We start from the raw sequence: 16,198 nt of genomic DNA, 5'->3' as shown, positions 1-16,198 counted from the left end.
GAAGGCTAAGAGGAGATTTGAAAAAAGGTGTCTAAAATCATTAGGGTATCAGATAATGTCCTTTAGGGAAGGAAATCTGCCATTCTTACCTGGTCTGACCTACAAGTAACTCCAGATCCCACAGCAATGTGGTTGATTCCTAACTATCCTCCAAAACGGCTCAGACACTCAGTTCAAAGGGCGTTGGGTAATAAATACTGGCCCAGCCAGTGATGCAAACGTCCCACGAATGAATAAAGAAGTAGTCATAGAGGTTTACAGCATGGAAACAGGCCCTTCGGCTCAACCTGTCCATGCTGCCCTTTTTTTTTAAAACTCCTAAGCTAATCCCAATTGCCTGCATTTGGCCCATATTCATGTATACCCATCATAACCTGAAGCTGTCTTTTTAAAAGACAGAATTGTACCCGCCTCTACTACCATCACTGGCAGCTTGTTCCAGACACTCAGCACCCTCTGTGTGAAAACAATTATCCCTCTGGACACTTCTGTATCTCTCCCAGTAGATAAAGAGAAACTATTCCCGGTGGGTGACGATGGGCCTGTTTTTTAAACCCCAAGTGGTTAGGATTTGGAAATCACTATCTGATTAGATACAGGGTTCAAGGGTTATCGTTCAAAACCTGAAGGATCAAAAAATGCAGGGATTTAGTAAGAGGGGGCGGTGGAACTGATCAAATTACTTTTCTAAAATGGCTAAGGCCACCTTCTGTGTTGCTCTATGCTATAAAATTTGAAAGTCAGGTGTTCCTGCTATGGCAGTGAATGTTGAATGAGGGAGCTCCCCTTCAAATAGAAAGATAGAAGATAGGAGAAGGAGGCCATTCAGCCCTTCGAGCCTGCTCTGTCATTCATCACAATCATGGCTGATCATCCAACTCAATAGCCTAATCCTGCTCTCTCCCCATAACCTCTGATCCAAAGACGTGCGGGTTAGGTTGATTGGCCGTGCTAATAAAGAAGCCCCTAGAGTCATAAGGTGTGTTGGTTAGAGGGATTAGTGGGTAAATATGTAGGGGTATGGGGGTAGGGCCTGGGTGGGATTGTGGTCGGTGCAGACTCGATGGGCTGAATGGCCTCCTTCTGCACTGTAGGGATCCTATGATTTCATCCCTTTTGCTCCAAATATGTTCAAGAAAGCTTAGCCACATCCAAGGAATTGTAACTGGGACTGTACTCTTGATACAGACCTTTAGATGCCCCCCAGCTTGCCTCCTTGCACACAGTTACCTAGTTGACTACAACTTTGCAAACCCAGTATTTAGCTGGGCCTCGGCTGGTGGGCAGTCTCACCTCTCGGGTCACAAGACCCAAGGCTGGCATTCCCATCTGGTAGAGTCACACTCCAGGAGGTGTTGCCTCTCAGATGAGATACTAGCTTGTGGACCCGTGCACCTATACGCGTGTGGGGGTGAAGAGCCAGGATTCTATTTACCCCACAGCTGACATTACAGAAACAGACTATCTAGTCATTATTTTTTATTGCTGTTTTTGGGTGCTTGCTGTGTCCAGATTGGCTACTGTGGATCCTGTGGTGGCTAGAGTTCAAAAGTACTTCAGTGGCTGTACAGTGCTTTGAGGTGTCACGAAAAGCGCTATACAAATGCAAATCTTTCTTTGAAGTCTCAGTCTATTCTTAAATGAAATTTATAAAAGGCTGGTGAATCATTCGAACTGCAATCCTGTGTTTCCAGGGGTGCCAAGTTTTCAACACAATGGACCAAAGCTACCAAATCACCCAGTGCTTCAGGGAAAGCAAATGGTTGGCTGGGGGAGATGGGTGGAAGGTTGAATTTACACCATCTTTGATAGTAGGAGTGGGGACAGCACAGTGTTTAGCACTGCTGCCTCGCAGTGCCAGGGACCCGGGTTCGATTCCCGGCTTGGGCCGCCGTCTGTGTGGAATTTGCACATTCTAAGAGAGGGCACCAGGAGTGAAATGGGGCACGAAATCGATGTGGGCTCCCTCTCGATCCCACCAATGGGCGCGTTAGGTTAAAATCACACTCCCATTGTGTGAATCAGTGTACCTCACCCCCCTGGAAATAACAGAATGCTGAGACAGGGCTCCTATTACACTGTAAGAAAGACCTTGGTGCATCAAGAGCAAAAGGTTACTTGTATTTGGAAATTCTAGAACAAAAACAATGCAATCTAATAGCAATTTTTAAAAGAAAACTTATTTTCTACACATCAAAGTCCAATAAATTGGAAACTGCTATTAGCAAAAGGAAATGCAACAACTAGCCTCGGGCAATTAAGTCCGAGACCTGGGTGAGATCAGTGATATTTTCCAAGATGACATTTACCCCGGCTGATTCCCTCCAGGCAGACAGCAGTCAAGCATTACTACTCAAGCTGCAAGAAACAAGACCCAGAAAAACCACACGGATTAGGAGCCGCAGTAAGCCACTTGGCCCCTCAAGCCTGGTCCGCCAGTCAATAAGGTCATGGCCTCAGCTCCATTTTCCTGCCTGTCCCTCGACACCACCACCCCCCCACAGACCAAACATCTGAGACCCTGGCCGCAACTTTCACTGCCTCGCTCACCCAGAACGGCATTCTGCGTTGGATGGGATCCTACCAGCCCCTCGGGTGGGCGGGCAGGCAAGATTCTGGCACCAGTTCCCACCTTGCAACTTGCCGCGGGCTAATGTGGACGGGATCAAAATTTCCTGCGTTGCTGGAACGCCGAGCAAGCAAAGCTGCTTTATTCCGAGGTTGAGCGCGCGACGGGACACAGCGTGTGTCGGAACAGAGTGCTTTCAGCATCGAGTGCAAAGGCTGTGGGCAAAATGCGGTCTGTGAGACACGCCGAGAACAAAATATAAACTTTTCAGACAGAATGGTAAGTATTTCACAATGTCCCAACAGTGGATTTAGATGCAGTCTCTGGCAATGACTTGTTGCTGTGCTCAGTTTGATGACCAACAGTCAACACCTTTAACCAAACGCACAAGAAATGTGTGGGTGTGTGTGTTTTTTTTAAAATTTATTTATTTTTTTAATAATTTTTTTTTAACTTTTTGCTCTCCCTCGCTCTCTCTCTTTTGCCCCGCCCCCCCCCTCCAAAACCAAATCCCCCCACCCACCCGCACCCCCACCACCCACCCGCCCCAAGAGTGTGTGTCCGTTCAGTCCAGAGGTTCTTGTTTTATTCGAATGACGGGCGGCACACGTGATAATCGCCTGATTTCCCGCCTCAGTACATATTCACTAAACTGGGAAGTGTCAACGCCGCCACCGCTGGAGCCAATGATTTCAAATCCCTTCAGCTGCAACCGTTCCAAGACCTGCCGAAGGAAATTAAGAGATGTGAGGCGCACGGCCGCATTAAACTTTCATGTCCTTGCCTCAACAACACTTGCAGCTCTGCTGAGCCAGCCTCCATTCCCCCCTCCCCACTCTGCCCCCTGGCCAAGACCACCAGTACTGCTCCAGGCCACCCAACGAGAGCGGCTTTTATCGACAGTTTCTATTATTCATTTAATGTTTGGTTAAAGTTGTCATTCTGAACTGACTTTTGGCAAATCACAGAATTTAATGAATCCAATCTGCTATTTCTGTAACAGAGACACAGAGAGCGAGAGAGAGGGAAGACTCTTCAATGCATCCCCCACAGATTAACAACAAATCTCAAACACCAACTGATATTTAAATATTTTGGCTGCAACCTCAAATTAGCCACCCAAGGCTTTCCTGAATTCATTAGACTTTGGCTCCGTCTGCCAGTGCAGGGTGACAGTACAGGATTTGGGAAGCGCAGTCTGACAGGGAGCAGATTCAATAGTCACTTTCAAAAGGGAACTGGATAAATATTTGAAGGACAAACAAGAGGCAGTGATATGGGGAAAAGGTGGACAGGGGAGCTCATTAAATTACCCTTTGAAGGCTTTAACTTGTCTCACTTCTAACAGATAGAAGGTATGGCTACAGTATGCGCAGGGATCCCAGTTAAGCCTATCTTGTGGTGGGCTGTGTGGAACACTCCTTGCTCCAGTCCAACTCAAGCCCACTTCCACAGCTCTTTCTCTGTTACATCGATGTCTGTACTGGTGCCAAATTCCAGCTATGGCTAGATCCTGGAAAAATTTATCGATCTTGCTTCGGATTTCCACCCCTCTCTCACCTTCACATGGTCCATCTCCGACAGTTCACTTCCCTTCCTTGACCTCTCTGTCTCCATTTGCGGTGATAGACTAACCACCAATATTCATTATAAATCCACTGACCCTCACAGCTACCTCAACTACAGCTCCTCACATTCCGCTCCCTGGAAGGTCTCCAACCCATTCTCCCAGTTTCACTACCCCCTTGCATTTGTTCTGATGTCACCTTGGAAAATGTCTGTCTTTCTCTCTAACTGAAGACCCCTCCCTGTGGTTGACAAGGAACTCAACCGGGTTTGACCATTTACCGCACCTCTGCCCTCACCCCCTCCCTGAACCATGATAGGATTCCCCTTACCTTAATTTTTGACCCCACCAACCTCCACAATCAAATGATCATTTTCCGCCATTTCATAGAATCCCTACAGCGCAGAAGGAGGCCACTTGGCCCATCGAGTCTGCACCGACCACAATCCCACCCAGGCCCTATCCCCATAACCCTGCTAGTCCCCCTGACACTGGGTCAATTCATCATGGCCAATCCACCTAACCCACACATCTTTGGAGCGAGAGGGGAAACTGAAACACCCGGAGGAAACCCACACAGACACGGGGAGAATGTGCAGACTTCGCACAGCCAGTGACCCAAGCTGGGAATTGAACCCGGGTCCCTGGCACTGTGAAGCAGCGGAGCTAACCACTGTGCCACCGTGTCATCCTGGCAACTAGAGTTGATTTCTGCCAACTCTTCCCCCACCCTCCCCCACTTTCAGCATTCCGCAGAGACTGTTCCTGCTGTGACACCTGGGTCCACTCCTCCATCACACCCAACTCTTCACATCTTCTCACAGCACCTTCCTTTGCTATTGCAGAAGGTTCAACACCTTCCTCTTCTCTTCCTCGCCATCCAACGTCCCAGTTGAAGTAACAATTCACTTGCATTTCCTTCCATTTGGTTGCTGCTCCCAATGCAGTCTCCTCCACACTGACAAAACTAAATGCAACTGGATGACTGCTGCGTGGAACACTTTCACTCAGTCCACAAGAATGGCCCCAGCCTTCCTTTTGCGTGTCATTTCAACTCGGTAAGAAGTCTCACAACACCAGGTTGAGAGATTCCTTCAAGGAGCAACGCTTCAAAAGGTTGTGATTCCAAATAAACCTGCTGGGACTTTAACCTGATGCTGTGAAACTTGTTACTGTGCCCACCCCAGTCCAACGCCGGCATCTCCACATCATTCTAACTCAGCATCTTGCTGCCCTGCCCACATGTCTGTCCTTGGCCAGCTGCAATGCTCCAGTGAGGCCCAAAACAAACTGGAGGAACAGCACCTCATCTTCCGGTCTGGAATATTGCAGCCCTTGGGAACTCAACTCTGAGTTCAACAACTTTAGATTGTGACCTCTCTTTTCATCTTGGCCCCCTATTTTTTTAATCCAAAAATTGCTTTGCCTCAATGCAATCCCCTTCCCCCGCAGGGCCACCTGTTACTTGTTTTTTATTTCGCTCTGACTGAGCACGGATCCCTGTTCTCCAATCTCACCTTAGTGCTGCAATCAGCACCTTCTACAGCCCTTCACACGGCCATTGACACTCCCTCTGACTCATTCCCTACACAGCTTTGTTGCAATCTCACCCAATCACTGACCTTTCACTCTTCTCCACCCCCCCCCTCACACAGTACACAATCCATCACATTCCTTCCTCTCTTTAGAAAATGCAGAAGAATCACACCGACTCTAAACGTTAACTCTGCTTCTCTCTCCGTGGATACTGCCAGACCTGCTGAGGTTTTCCAGCATTTCCTGTTTTTATTTCAGGTTTCCAGCAGCTGCAGGATTTTGCTGTTTGGAAGAATTGGCATCGACACGGTCAGCCAGATGGCATCTTTCTTTTTTCCAAAGGTCGTTTATGGGATGTGAGGGTCGCTGGTTAGGTCAGCATTTATTGCCCATTCCCTAACTGCCCCTTGAGAAGGTGGTAGTGAGTGGCTTTCTTGGGCCTGCAGCAGTCCCTGAGGTGTAAGTACACCCACAGTGCTGTTAGGGAAGGAGTGGGGATTTGTGTGCGTTATTGGAACCGTACTCATTCATGCGAGTCGGAAATAGCGGCGTAATGGTAATGCCACCAGACCAGTAATCCAGAGGCCCCAGGTTATTGTGCAGGGGATCCAGCTTCAAATCCCACCATGGCAGCTGGCGAAATTTAAATTCAATTAAAAAATCTGGAATTGAAAAGCTAATCTCAACAATAGTGACTATCAAAACCCATCTGGGTTCACTAATGTAGCTGAAAGGAGGAAATCTGCAATCTTTATCCTGTCTGGCCTACATGTGACTCCAGACCCAAAGTAACAACAATATGGTTGATCTGAAATGCCTCTGAATGGTCTATCCAGTCACTCTGTTCTATCAAAACCGCTACTTGGTTTACATAAAGGAATGAAACCAGACAGACCACTCAACATCCACCTAGGTACCTGAAACGACAAAGGCAAACACAGCCCTGCAAAGTCCTCCTTACTAACATCTGGGACCTCCTGCCAACATTGGGGGAAGCTGCTCTAAGGGTAGTCAAGCAACAGTCTGACATAGTCAGATTCAAGCAATCATATTTTACACCATCCCTGGGAATACGCTGACCCACCCAGAGGACAGAGACCCACCTGAGGTGGTTCCAAACTTTATTAAGTCAGGAGGGAGCTATCCTGGGAGTTCTCGATTTCAAACCCCATGAAGTCTTACAACACCAGATCAAACATGGGCAAGAAACCTCCTACTGATGACCACATATCAGTTCCCCCCCCACAACTCAGCTGATGAATGAACACCACTTGGAGGAAGCAATGGAAGTGGCAAGGGCACAGAGGGGTGTCTGAGTGAGAGACTTCAATGCCCATCAGCAAGAGTGGTTCAGAAGTACCACTACTGATCGAACCTGACTTTCGTTGCTGGACTGGGTCTTCAGATAGTGAGAGAACCAACAAGAGGGAAAATCGTACATGACCTCGGCTACACAAAACTGCCTATTGGCCCATGACAGTATCGGTAGGAGTGGCCAACGTACAGTCCTGGTGGAGACAAAGTCCCATCTTCTGATTGAGAATACCCTTCACTGTGGTGTGTGGCACCACCAATTTTTGAATTGGGATAGATTTCAAACCGATCTGGCAACTCCAGACTGTAAAAAGTCTGACAACACCAGGTTTTAGTCCAACCTATTTATTTGATAATATACTCGCAAGCTTTCAGGCTTAACCCGAAAGCTTGCGAGTATATTATCAAATAAATAGGTTGGACTAAAACCTGGTGTTGTCAGACTTTTTACTGTGTTTACGCCAGTCCAACGCCGGCATACCCACATCATAACTCCAGACTGGCCATCTATGAAGGATTGTGGGCCATCTGCAGCAGCAGACTTGTACACCAGCGCAATCTGTAACCCCTTGGCCCTAAGCCCACATTATTGTTACTGTAGGTCTGGGGTCCACATGTAGGCCAGGCCGGGTAAGGACAGCAGATTTATTTCCTTCCACTACATTAGTGAACCAGGTGGGTCTTGATGGTCACTATGGCTGAGATTAGCTTTTCAATTCCAGATTTATGAATTGAATTAAATTTCACAGCTGCCGTAGTGGGGTTCATAAGAACATAAGAAATAGGAGCAGGAGTTGGCCATCTAGCCCTTCGAGCCTGCCCCGCCATTCAATAAGATCATGGCTGATCTGAAGTGGATCAGTTCCACTTTCCCACTTTCTCCCCAAAACCCTTAATTCCCCTGTCTATCAGAAACCTATCTACCCGTGACTTAAATATATTAAATGAGGTAGCCTCCACCACTTCAGCAGGCAGAGAATTCCAGAGATTCACCACCCTTTGAGTGAAGAAGTTCCTCCTCAACTCTGATCTAAACTGACCCCCCCCCTTATTTTGAAGCTGTGCCCTCTAGTTCTGTTTTCCTTTCTAAGCGGAAAGAATCTCTCAACCTCTAACCTATCTAGCCCCTTCATTATCTTGTAAGTCTCTATAAGATCTCCCCTCAGCCTTCTAAACTCTAACGTGTACAGGCCCAGTCTATTTAATCTCTCCTCATCTCTGGTATCAGCCTGGTGAACCTTCTCTGCACTCCCTCCAAGGCCAATATATCCTTTCGCAAATAAGGGGACCAAAACTGCACACAGTACTCCAGTTGCTGCCTCACCAGTGCCCTGTACAGTTGCAGCAAGACCTCCTTGCTTTTATATTTTATCCCCTTCAAACCCAGGTCTCCAGCACATTAGCCTAGGCGTCTGGATTACTGGTCTGCTGACATTACCAATAAGCCATTGCCCCCCCTCCAACTACTCTCAACTCACATGAATGAATACAGCTCCAATAACACACACAAATCCCACTCAACCAATTACCACCAATCAACCCTAGTTCAACGGAGAGTGCGGGAGGGCATGCCTAAAAATAAGGTGTCAAACTGGTGAAGCTACAACAGAGGACTACTTGCATATGCCAAACAGCATAAACAGCAAGTAACAGACAGAGCTAAGCAATCCTACAACCAACGGATCAGATCTAAGCTTTGCAGTCCTGCTACATCCAGTCATGAATGCTGATGGAAAGTTAAACAACTCACTGGAGGAGGAGAAGGCTCCACAAATATCTCTATCCTCAGTGCAAGAGGTAAGGCTGAAACATTCACAGCAATCTACAGCCAGAAGTGCTGAGTGGATGATCCATCTCAGCCTCCTCCAGTGGTCCCCAGCATCTCAGATGCGAGTCTTCAGCCAATTTGATTCACTCCACATGATTAGAAGAAATGGCCGAAGGCATTGCATACTGCAAAGGCGATAGGCCCTGATAATATTCCAGCGATAGTACTGAAGACCTGTGCTCCAGAACTTGCTGCTTCCCTAGCCAAGCTCTTCCAGCATAGCTATAACACTGGCATCTACTCGGCAATGTGGAAAATCGCCCAGGTATGCCCTGCACACAAGAAACAGGCCAAATCCGACCCAGCTAATTATCACCCCATCTGCCCCACAGCAGATGGTGAAATTCGAATTCAATAAAAAATCTGGAATTAAAAGTCGAACGATGACCATGAAAAGATTGTCGTAAAAACCCATCTGGTTCACTCACGTCCTTTAGGGAAGGAAATCTGCCGTCCTTACCTGGTCTGGCCTACATGTGACTTCAGACCCACAGCAATGTGGTTAACTGCCCTCTGAAATGGAATGGCAAGCCACACAGTTCAAGGGCAATTAAGGATGGGTAACAAATGCTGGCCCAGCCAGCAAGACCCACATCCCACGAATGAAAAATAATTTAGCCCATTGAACCTGTTCTGATATTCAGTAAGATTGAGGCTGATCTGATCGTGGCCTTGGCCCTTCCTTGCCTGTCCCTTAGAATATGTCAGTCGGAAATCGGTCGGGGCGAGAAACTGCATCAGGCGACGGTGCAGAGGGACCTCGGGGTCCTTGTGCATGAGTCGCAAAAACCCAGCTTGCAGGTGCAGCAGGTGGTCAGGAAGGCGAATGGGATGCTGGCCTTCATAGCGAGGGGGATTGAATATAAAAGTAGGGAGGTCTTGCTGCAGCTGTATAGGGCATTGGTGAGGCCGCAGCTGGAGTACTGTGTGCAGTTTTGGGCGCTGCACCTGCGCAAGGATATTTTGGCCTTGGAGGGAGTGCAGAGGAGGTTTACTAGGCTGATACCGGAGTTGAGGGGATTGAGCTATGAGGAGAGGCTGAATAAACTAGGCTTGTACTCGTTAGAGTTTAGAAGAATGAGGGGAGATCTCATTGAGACGTATAAGATGATGAATGGGATGGATAGGATAGAGGTGGAAAGACTCTTCCCGCTCAAAAAAGACAGTAGGACTAGGGGGCACAGCCTCAAGATAAAAGGGGGGCGGTTTAGAACGGAGTTGAGGAGGAACTTCTTCACTCAAAGGGTGGCGAATCTCTGGAATTCTCTGCCCGTTGAAGTGGTGGAGGCTGCCTCGCTAAATATTTTTAAGAAGCAGGTTGATGGGTTCTTGATAAGAGAGGGGATTAAGGGTTATGGGGCGAGGGCGGGAATGTGGAACTGAGCCACAACAGATCAGCCATGATCTTATTGAATGGCGGGGCAGGCTTGAAGGGCTAGATGGCCTACTCCTGCTCCTATTTCTTATGTTCTTATGTTCTAACTCAACCTTGAATATATTCAATGACCCAGCCTCTACTGCTCTCTGGGGGAGAAAATTTCCTGGACTTTGAGGGAAGAAATTCCTCCTCATCTCCATTTTAAACAGGCGTTGCCGAATATTGAAACGATTCCATTGTTCTAGATACCACCATGAGAGGAATCATCCTCTCAGCATCTACCCTGTCACTGCCCCTCAGAATCTTATATCTTAGAGTCATAGAGGTTATAGCATGGAAACAGGCCCTTTGGCCCAACTTGTCCATGCCACCCTTTTTTAAAAAAAATCCCTAAACTAGTCCCAATTGCCCACATTTGGACCATATCCCATTGTACCCATCTTCAGGTAAGATCACCTTGCATTCTTCTAAACTCGAATGAGCAGCAGTCCAACCCATTCAACCTTTCCTCGTAAGACATGCCTTCATCCCAGGAATCAGTCAAATGATCCTTCTCTGAACTCCCTCCAATGCAAATATATTTCTCCTTAAATAAGGTCAAAATTAATCACAATACTGCAGGTATAGTTAGATTTCCCTACTTTTATACTCTACCTCCCTTGCAATAAAAGCAAAGGGATAAAAATGAGCTGATTCCTGGAATTGTACACTCTGACTTCACTTATGGGGAAATGTGGGTTTGGGTGAGTATCCGAGTCCTTTGCAAAGCAGACAGCAGTCACTTCTTCTCCTAATTAGAGGCGTGCAGATATCTTTGAGGGGATTACCGAGGTAAGGAGGGGATGAGTCCAGGAGTGATTGAAAACAAGGATGAGGATTTTAAAATCAATGCGTTGTTAATGTAGGTCAGCTGGCACAGGGAACAGGACTTGGGGCAGAGAATTTGGACCACCTCAAGTTTACAGAAATGACTAAAATGGCAAGGCCTTAAGTAAGTGTGATTCCTTTTAACATACAGTGCTTGCCAATAAGCACCATATGCAGTTCCTCAGATACTGAAGCAGTCCATGTTCAAATGTACCAAGACCTGGACAATCTAGGTTTAGGCTGACAAGTGGCAAGTAACAGTTGTGCTACACAAGTGCCATGCAATGACTATCTCCAACAAAGTGAATCTAACCATCTCCTCTTGACATTCAATGGCAGTACCATCACTGAAACCCCCACTATCAACATCCTGGGGGTTACCGTTGGCCAGAAAATGAACTGGACTCATAAATATTCTGGCTACCAGAGCAGACCAGAGGCTAAGAATCCCGTGGCGAGTAACTCACCTCCTGACTCCCCAGAGTCTGTCCACCATCTATAAGGGACAAGTCAGGAGTGTGATAGAATACTCTCCACTTGCCTGGATGAGTGCACTCCAACAACAGTCCAAGAAGCTTGACATTGTCCAGGACAAAGCATGTTGGCATCCACAAACATTCGCTTCCTCCACCACCAATGCACAGTGGCACCCAGGATGCCATCCACAAGATGCTCTGCAGCAATTTACTCAGACAGCACTGTCTAAACCCATACCAAATGCGAGAAGGGCAGCAGACATGTGGGAACACCACCAACTACAAGTTCACGTCAGCATTTCTCACCACCCTGACTTGGAAATGTACCATTCCTTCACAGTCGCTGGGTCAAAATTCTGGAACTCCCTCCCTGACAGCACAGTGGATGTACCTACACCATTCAGGACTGTAGTGGTTCAAGAAGGCAGCTCACCACCTTCTGAAGGGGCAATTAGGAATGGGTAATAAATGTTGGCCTAGCCAGTGACAGCCCATAAATGAATAAAAAAGAAACATTCGTTCTAACCAATCCCGGACAGCCTGGTTGGTCGGTAAGTCATGTCTCTGCCTCCCACTCAGGAATCCTGAATTCAAATCCCTCTCCGGAACTTAAACAAAAACAGAAAATGCTGGAAAATCTCAGCAGGACTGACAGCATCTCTGGAGAGAGAATGGAGCTAATGTTTCGAATCTGGATGACCCTTTGTCAGAGCCAGGACCTGTTGACCGCAGGGGTAGCCTCATGACGTGACTCACGAGTGTGACAATCAGCTCCTCAATTCTTCCAACATTTCCCAAAGAGGGAGAGGAAAATGCACGCAGAGACACAAAAATGAACCAATACCTGGACCGAGTTGAGGTGGCAGTAACCATTGAGGGGGAAGCGGATGACGTGTGTCGAGTCATGGTTCCAGCCAGCGTTGATGGAGTTGCACATCACGTCCCCAATTTCCGGGAACACCTCTTCGATCAAGGCCTTGTCGCCGCTCAGAGTAATCCGCTCCCCTAAGTCGGGGGCCACGCGCACTACCAGACACTCACACGGTCGGGAGAAGCGGCCTAGCTCTCGCTCCTGCTTCCACCGTTCCAGCTCTATTAGCATGGGCTGTAAATGGAAATACTTGGCTTCTTCGTATAACAAGCTGTAATCCTGAACACAACACAGGCAACAAAGAAAGCTTTAGCAAGTTGGCCAATACTGAAATACATCCTCAGGCAATGACACTCCGTGCAGTGATAGACACCCTGGCACTACAGATATATCAACAGACAGAAGATTTGCATTTATGTTAAGGCTCCATACAGTAACATCACTGGTCTCAGCTGAATGGAGATAACTGGATAATTGAGAGAGTTAGCAAGAAAAGACTTGCATTTACATAGAAACACTGAAAATGGAAACAGGAGGCGTTGGAGAGGGTACAGAAAAGATTTACCGGGATGTTGCCTGGTATGGAGGGCATTAGCTTTGAGGAGAGGTTGGAGAAACTTGGTTTGTTTTCTGGAGCAATGGAGGTTGAGGGGCGACCTGATTGAGGTCTACAAGATTATAAGGGGCATGGACACAGTGGATAGGCAAAAGATTTTTTCCCAAGGTGGAAGAATCAATTACTAAGGGGTATAGGTTTAAGGTGCGAGGGGCAAAGTTTAAAGGAGATGTGCTGGACAAGTTTTTTTTACACAGTGGGTGGTGGGTGTCTGGAACATGCTGCCGGGGGAGGTGGTGGAAGCACATACAAGGGTGACTTTTAAGGGGTATCTTGACAAATACATGAATAGGATGGGAACAGAGGGATATGGTCCTCAGAAGGGTAGGGGGTTTTAGTTCAGTCGGGCAGCATGGTCGGTGCAGACTTGAGGGCCGAAGGGCCTGTTCCTGTGCTGGAATTTTCTTTGTTCTTTGAGTAATCAATTTGGCCCCTCGAGCCTACTCTGCCATTCATCTCGATCATGGCTGATCATCAAATTCAATATTCTAATTCCCCCATTCCTCCCATATCCCTTGATTCCCTTTAGCCCCAAGAGCTACATCTAATTCCTCCTTGAAATCACACATTGTTTTGGCCTCAGCTACTTTCTGTGGGAGTGAATTCCACACATTCCCCACCCTCTGGGTGAAGAAATTTCTCCTCACCTCAGTTCTAAAAGATTTACCCCTTATCCTCAAACTATCACCCCTGGTACTGGACTCCCCCACCATTGGAAACATTCTTTCTGAATCTACCCTGTCTAATCCTGTTAGAATTTTATCAGTTTCTATGAGATCCCCTCTCACTCTTCTAAATTCCAGTAAATATAATCTAACCAGCTTAGTCTATCCTCATACGACAGACCTGCCACCCCAGGAATCAGCCTGGTAAACATTCGCTGTACTCCCTGTGTAGCAAGGACATCCTTCCTCAGATAAGGACACCAAAACTCCACACAGTATTCCTGGTGTGGCCTCGACAACGCCCTATACAATTGCAGCAAAACATCCCTGTCGCTATACTTAAATCCTCTTGCTATGAAGGCCAACATACCATTTGCCTTTTTTATTGCCTGCTGTACCTGCGCGCTTACTGTCAGCAACTGATGCATGAGGACTCCAAGGTCTCGCTTTACATGATCACTGGATCTCTCAGAGAAATTTACAACTAATTAAGTACTTTTCAAATCTCATCCCAGTTGTAATGTAGGAGACGTGGCAGGCAATTTATGCACAGCAAGATTCCACGAACAGCAATAGAACATAGAACATGACAGCACAGTACAGGCCCTTTGGGCCTTGATGTTGCACCGAACAGTGAAACCAATCTAAAGCCCATCTAACCTACACTACTCCAATATCATCCAAATGTTCATCCAACGACCATTTAAGTGCCCTTAATGTTGGTGAATCCACTACTGTTGCAGTCAGGGCATTCCATGTTCTTACTACTCGGAGTAAAGACATCTGTCCTATATCTATCACCCCTCAATTTAAAGCTACGTCCCCTCGTGCTAGCCATCTCCATCCGAGGAAAAAGGCTCTCACTGTCCCCCCTATCTAACCCACTGATCATCTTATATGCCTCTATTAAGTCTCCTCTTAGCCTTCATCTCTCTAACAAAAGCAGCCTCAAGTCCCTCAGTCTTTCCTCATAAGGCCTTCCCACCATACCAGCCAAGATCCTGGTAAATCTCCTCTGCACCCTTTCCAATGCTTCCACATTCTTCCCATAATGCGGCGACCAGAACTGTATGCAATACTCCAAATGCGGCCGCACCAGAGTTTTGTACAGCTGCAACATGAATGCAATGTGATAATGAACATATCATCTGTTTTTCTGATGTTGATTGAGAGATATATCTTTGGGCAGGGCATCAGGGATAACTCCCCTCCCTGCTCCTCTTCAAAAGGCCACCATGACATCTTCTCACCCCTCCAAGTAAGCAGCTGGGGCCTTGTTTTAACATCTCACCCGACAGTTGGATGGGCCTCCAGTAGCGCAGCATTCCCTTAGTACTGCACCACAGTGTCAACCTTGACTGATGTGCTCAGTAGTTACATCTGGAGGGGCCTGGGTGTCATGAAGCTATAATCGTTCTATAAGAGAACATATAACATACAGGTATGCCAATCTGATAGGTAAATGGTATCTTAGCATTTGTCAGCAAGTGTTCAGAGCATAAGAATGAAGATTCTATGCCATAATCTCTTTATCTATAAAGGGGTATTGATAGAGTGGATTCTGGGAGGGTGGTGGGTGTCTGGAACAAGCTGCCAGAGGCAGTAGTAGAGGCGGGTACCATTTTGTCGCTTAAAAAGAGTTTAGACAGTTACATGATAAGATGGGTATAGAGGGATAGGGACCAAATGTGGGCAATTGGGACTAGCTTAGTGGTTAAACAAAAGGGCAGCATGGACAAGTTGGGCTGAAGGGCCTGTTTCCATGCTGTAAACCTCTATAAGTCTAGGATATTTCCTCCTGTGGGAGAGACTAGAACTAGGGGACAAGATCTAAAAATAAGGGATCTCTCATTTAAGAGGGAGCAGAGGGAAATTTTTTCTTGTGGAGAGTCATTAGTCTGTAGAATTCTCTTCTCCAGAGAGCAGTGCAGGTTGGATCAATTAATATATTCAAGGCTGAGGTAGAAAGATCCTTGACTGACCAGGTAGTCAAAAGGTACACAGGGTCAACAGGGAAGTGGAGCTGAGGTCACAATCAAATCAGCTTTGACTTTATCAAATGGCAGAGCAAGCTGAAGGGACCGAATAGCCTCCAAATGCCCAATGACGGTTCATGAGACTTGTTCGTGGGATGAGGGGGTTTAGGGTGAAGAGAAAGGTCTTCACTCAGAGGGTGGTGAATCTTTGGGATACTCCAGGAGTTCTGGGTGCTTATTGAGTATATTCAGCTTAGAGGCTCATAGGTCTTTAGGCATGAAAGGATATGGGGATAATGGAGAAGGTGGTGTTGAGGTTGACGGTCAGGTTTAGGACCGTCATGTTGAGATGTCCTGTATGTTGCAGAATTGTGTGAGAAACAACCCTTGTGCTAAAACATTTATTCTTGGCAGATGTTACCAGTAAATGTGTCATTTTGTCACCCAGTGCCAACATCAGGTGCTCCGAGATCAGGCATATCACGGACAGAGTCAAAATCCATCTCCATGGTTTCAATGATGCATCTAAATCCCA

At 47.0% G+C, this 16,198-nt stretch overlaps 1 protein-coding gene across 3 annotated transcripts in view; it reads right to left on the bottom strand.

The window, feature by feature from the left end:
- Nucleotides 1-3,120: 3,120 nt before the first annotated feature.
- The window catches only part of LOC145346878 (BTB/POZ domain-containing protein KCTD1), a 128,931-nt gene continuing 115,853 nt past the window's right edge, over nt 3,121-16,198 (bottom strand). For all 3 annotated transcript variants that reach the window (XM_080194741.1, XM_080194739.1, XM_080194740.1), the window contains exons 4-5: nt 12,380-12,685; nt 3,121-3,293 (exon numbers count right to left, since the gene is read on the bottom strand). In XM_080194741.1, the coding sequence (XP_080050867.1) occupies nt 3,135-3,293; nt 12,380-12,685 (465 nt within the window). In that variant the 3' untranslated portion in view covers nt 3,121-3,134. The remainder of the gene's footprint in view (nt 3,294-12,379; nt 12,686-16,198) is intronic.

This window comes from Carcharhinus amblyrhynchos, chromosome 8 (assembly GCF_965287045.1).
Source record: "Carcharhinus amblyrhynchos chromosome 8, sCarAmb.v2.hapA, whole genome shotgun sequence".
Classification (NCBI taxonomy): Eukaryota; Metazoa; Chordata; class Chondrichthyes; order Carcharhiniformes; family Carcharhinidae; genus Carcharhinus; species Carcharhinus amblyrhynchos.
This window is presented reverse-complemented; position numbering and strand designations above follow the sequence as displayed.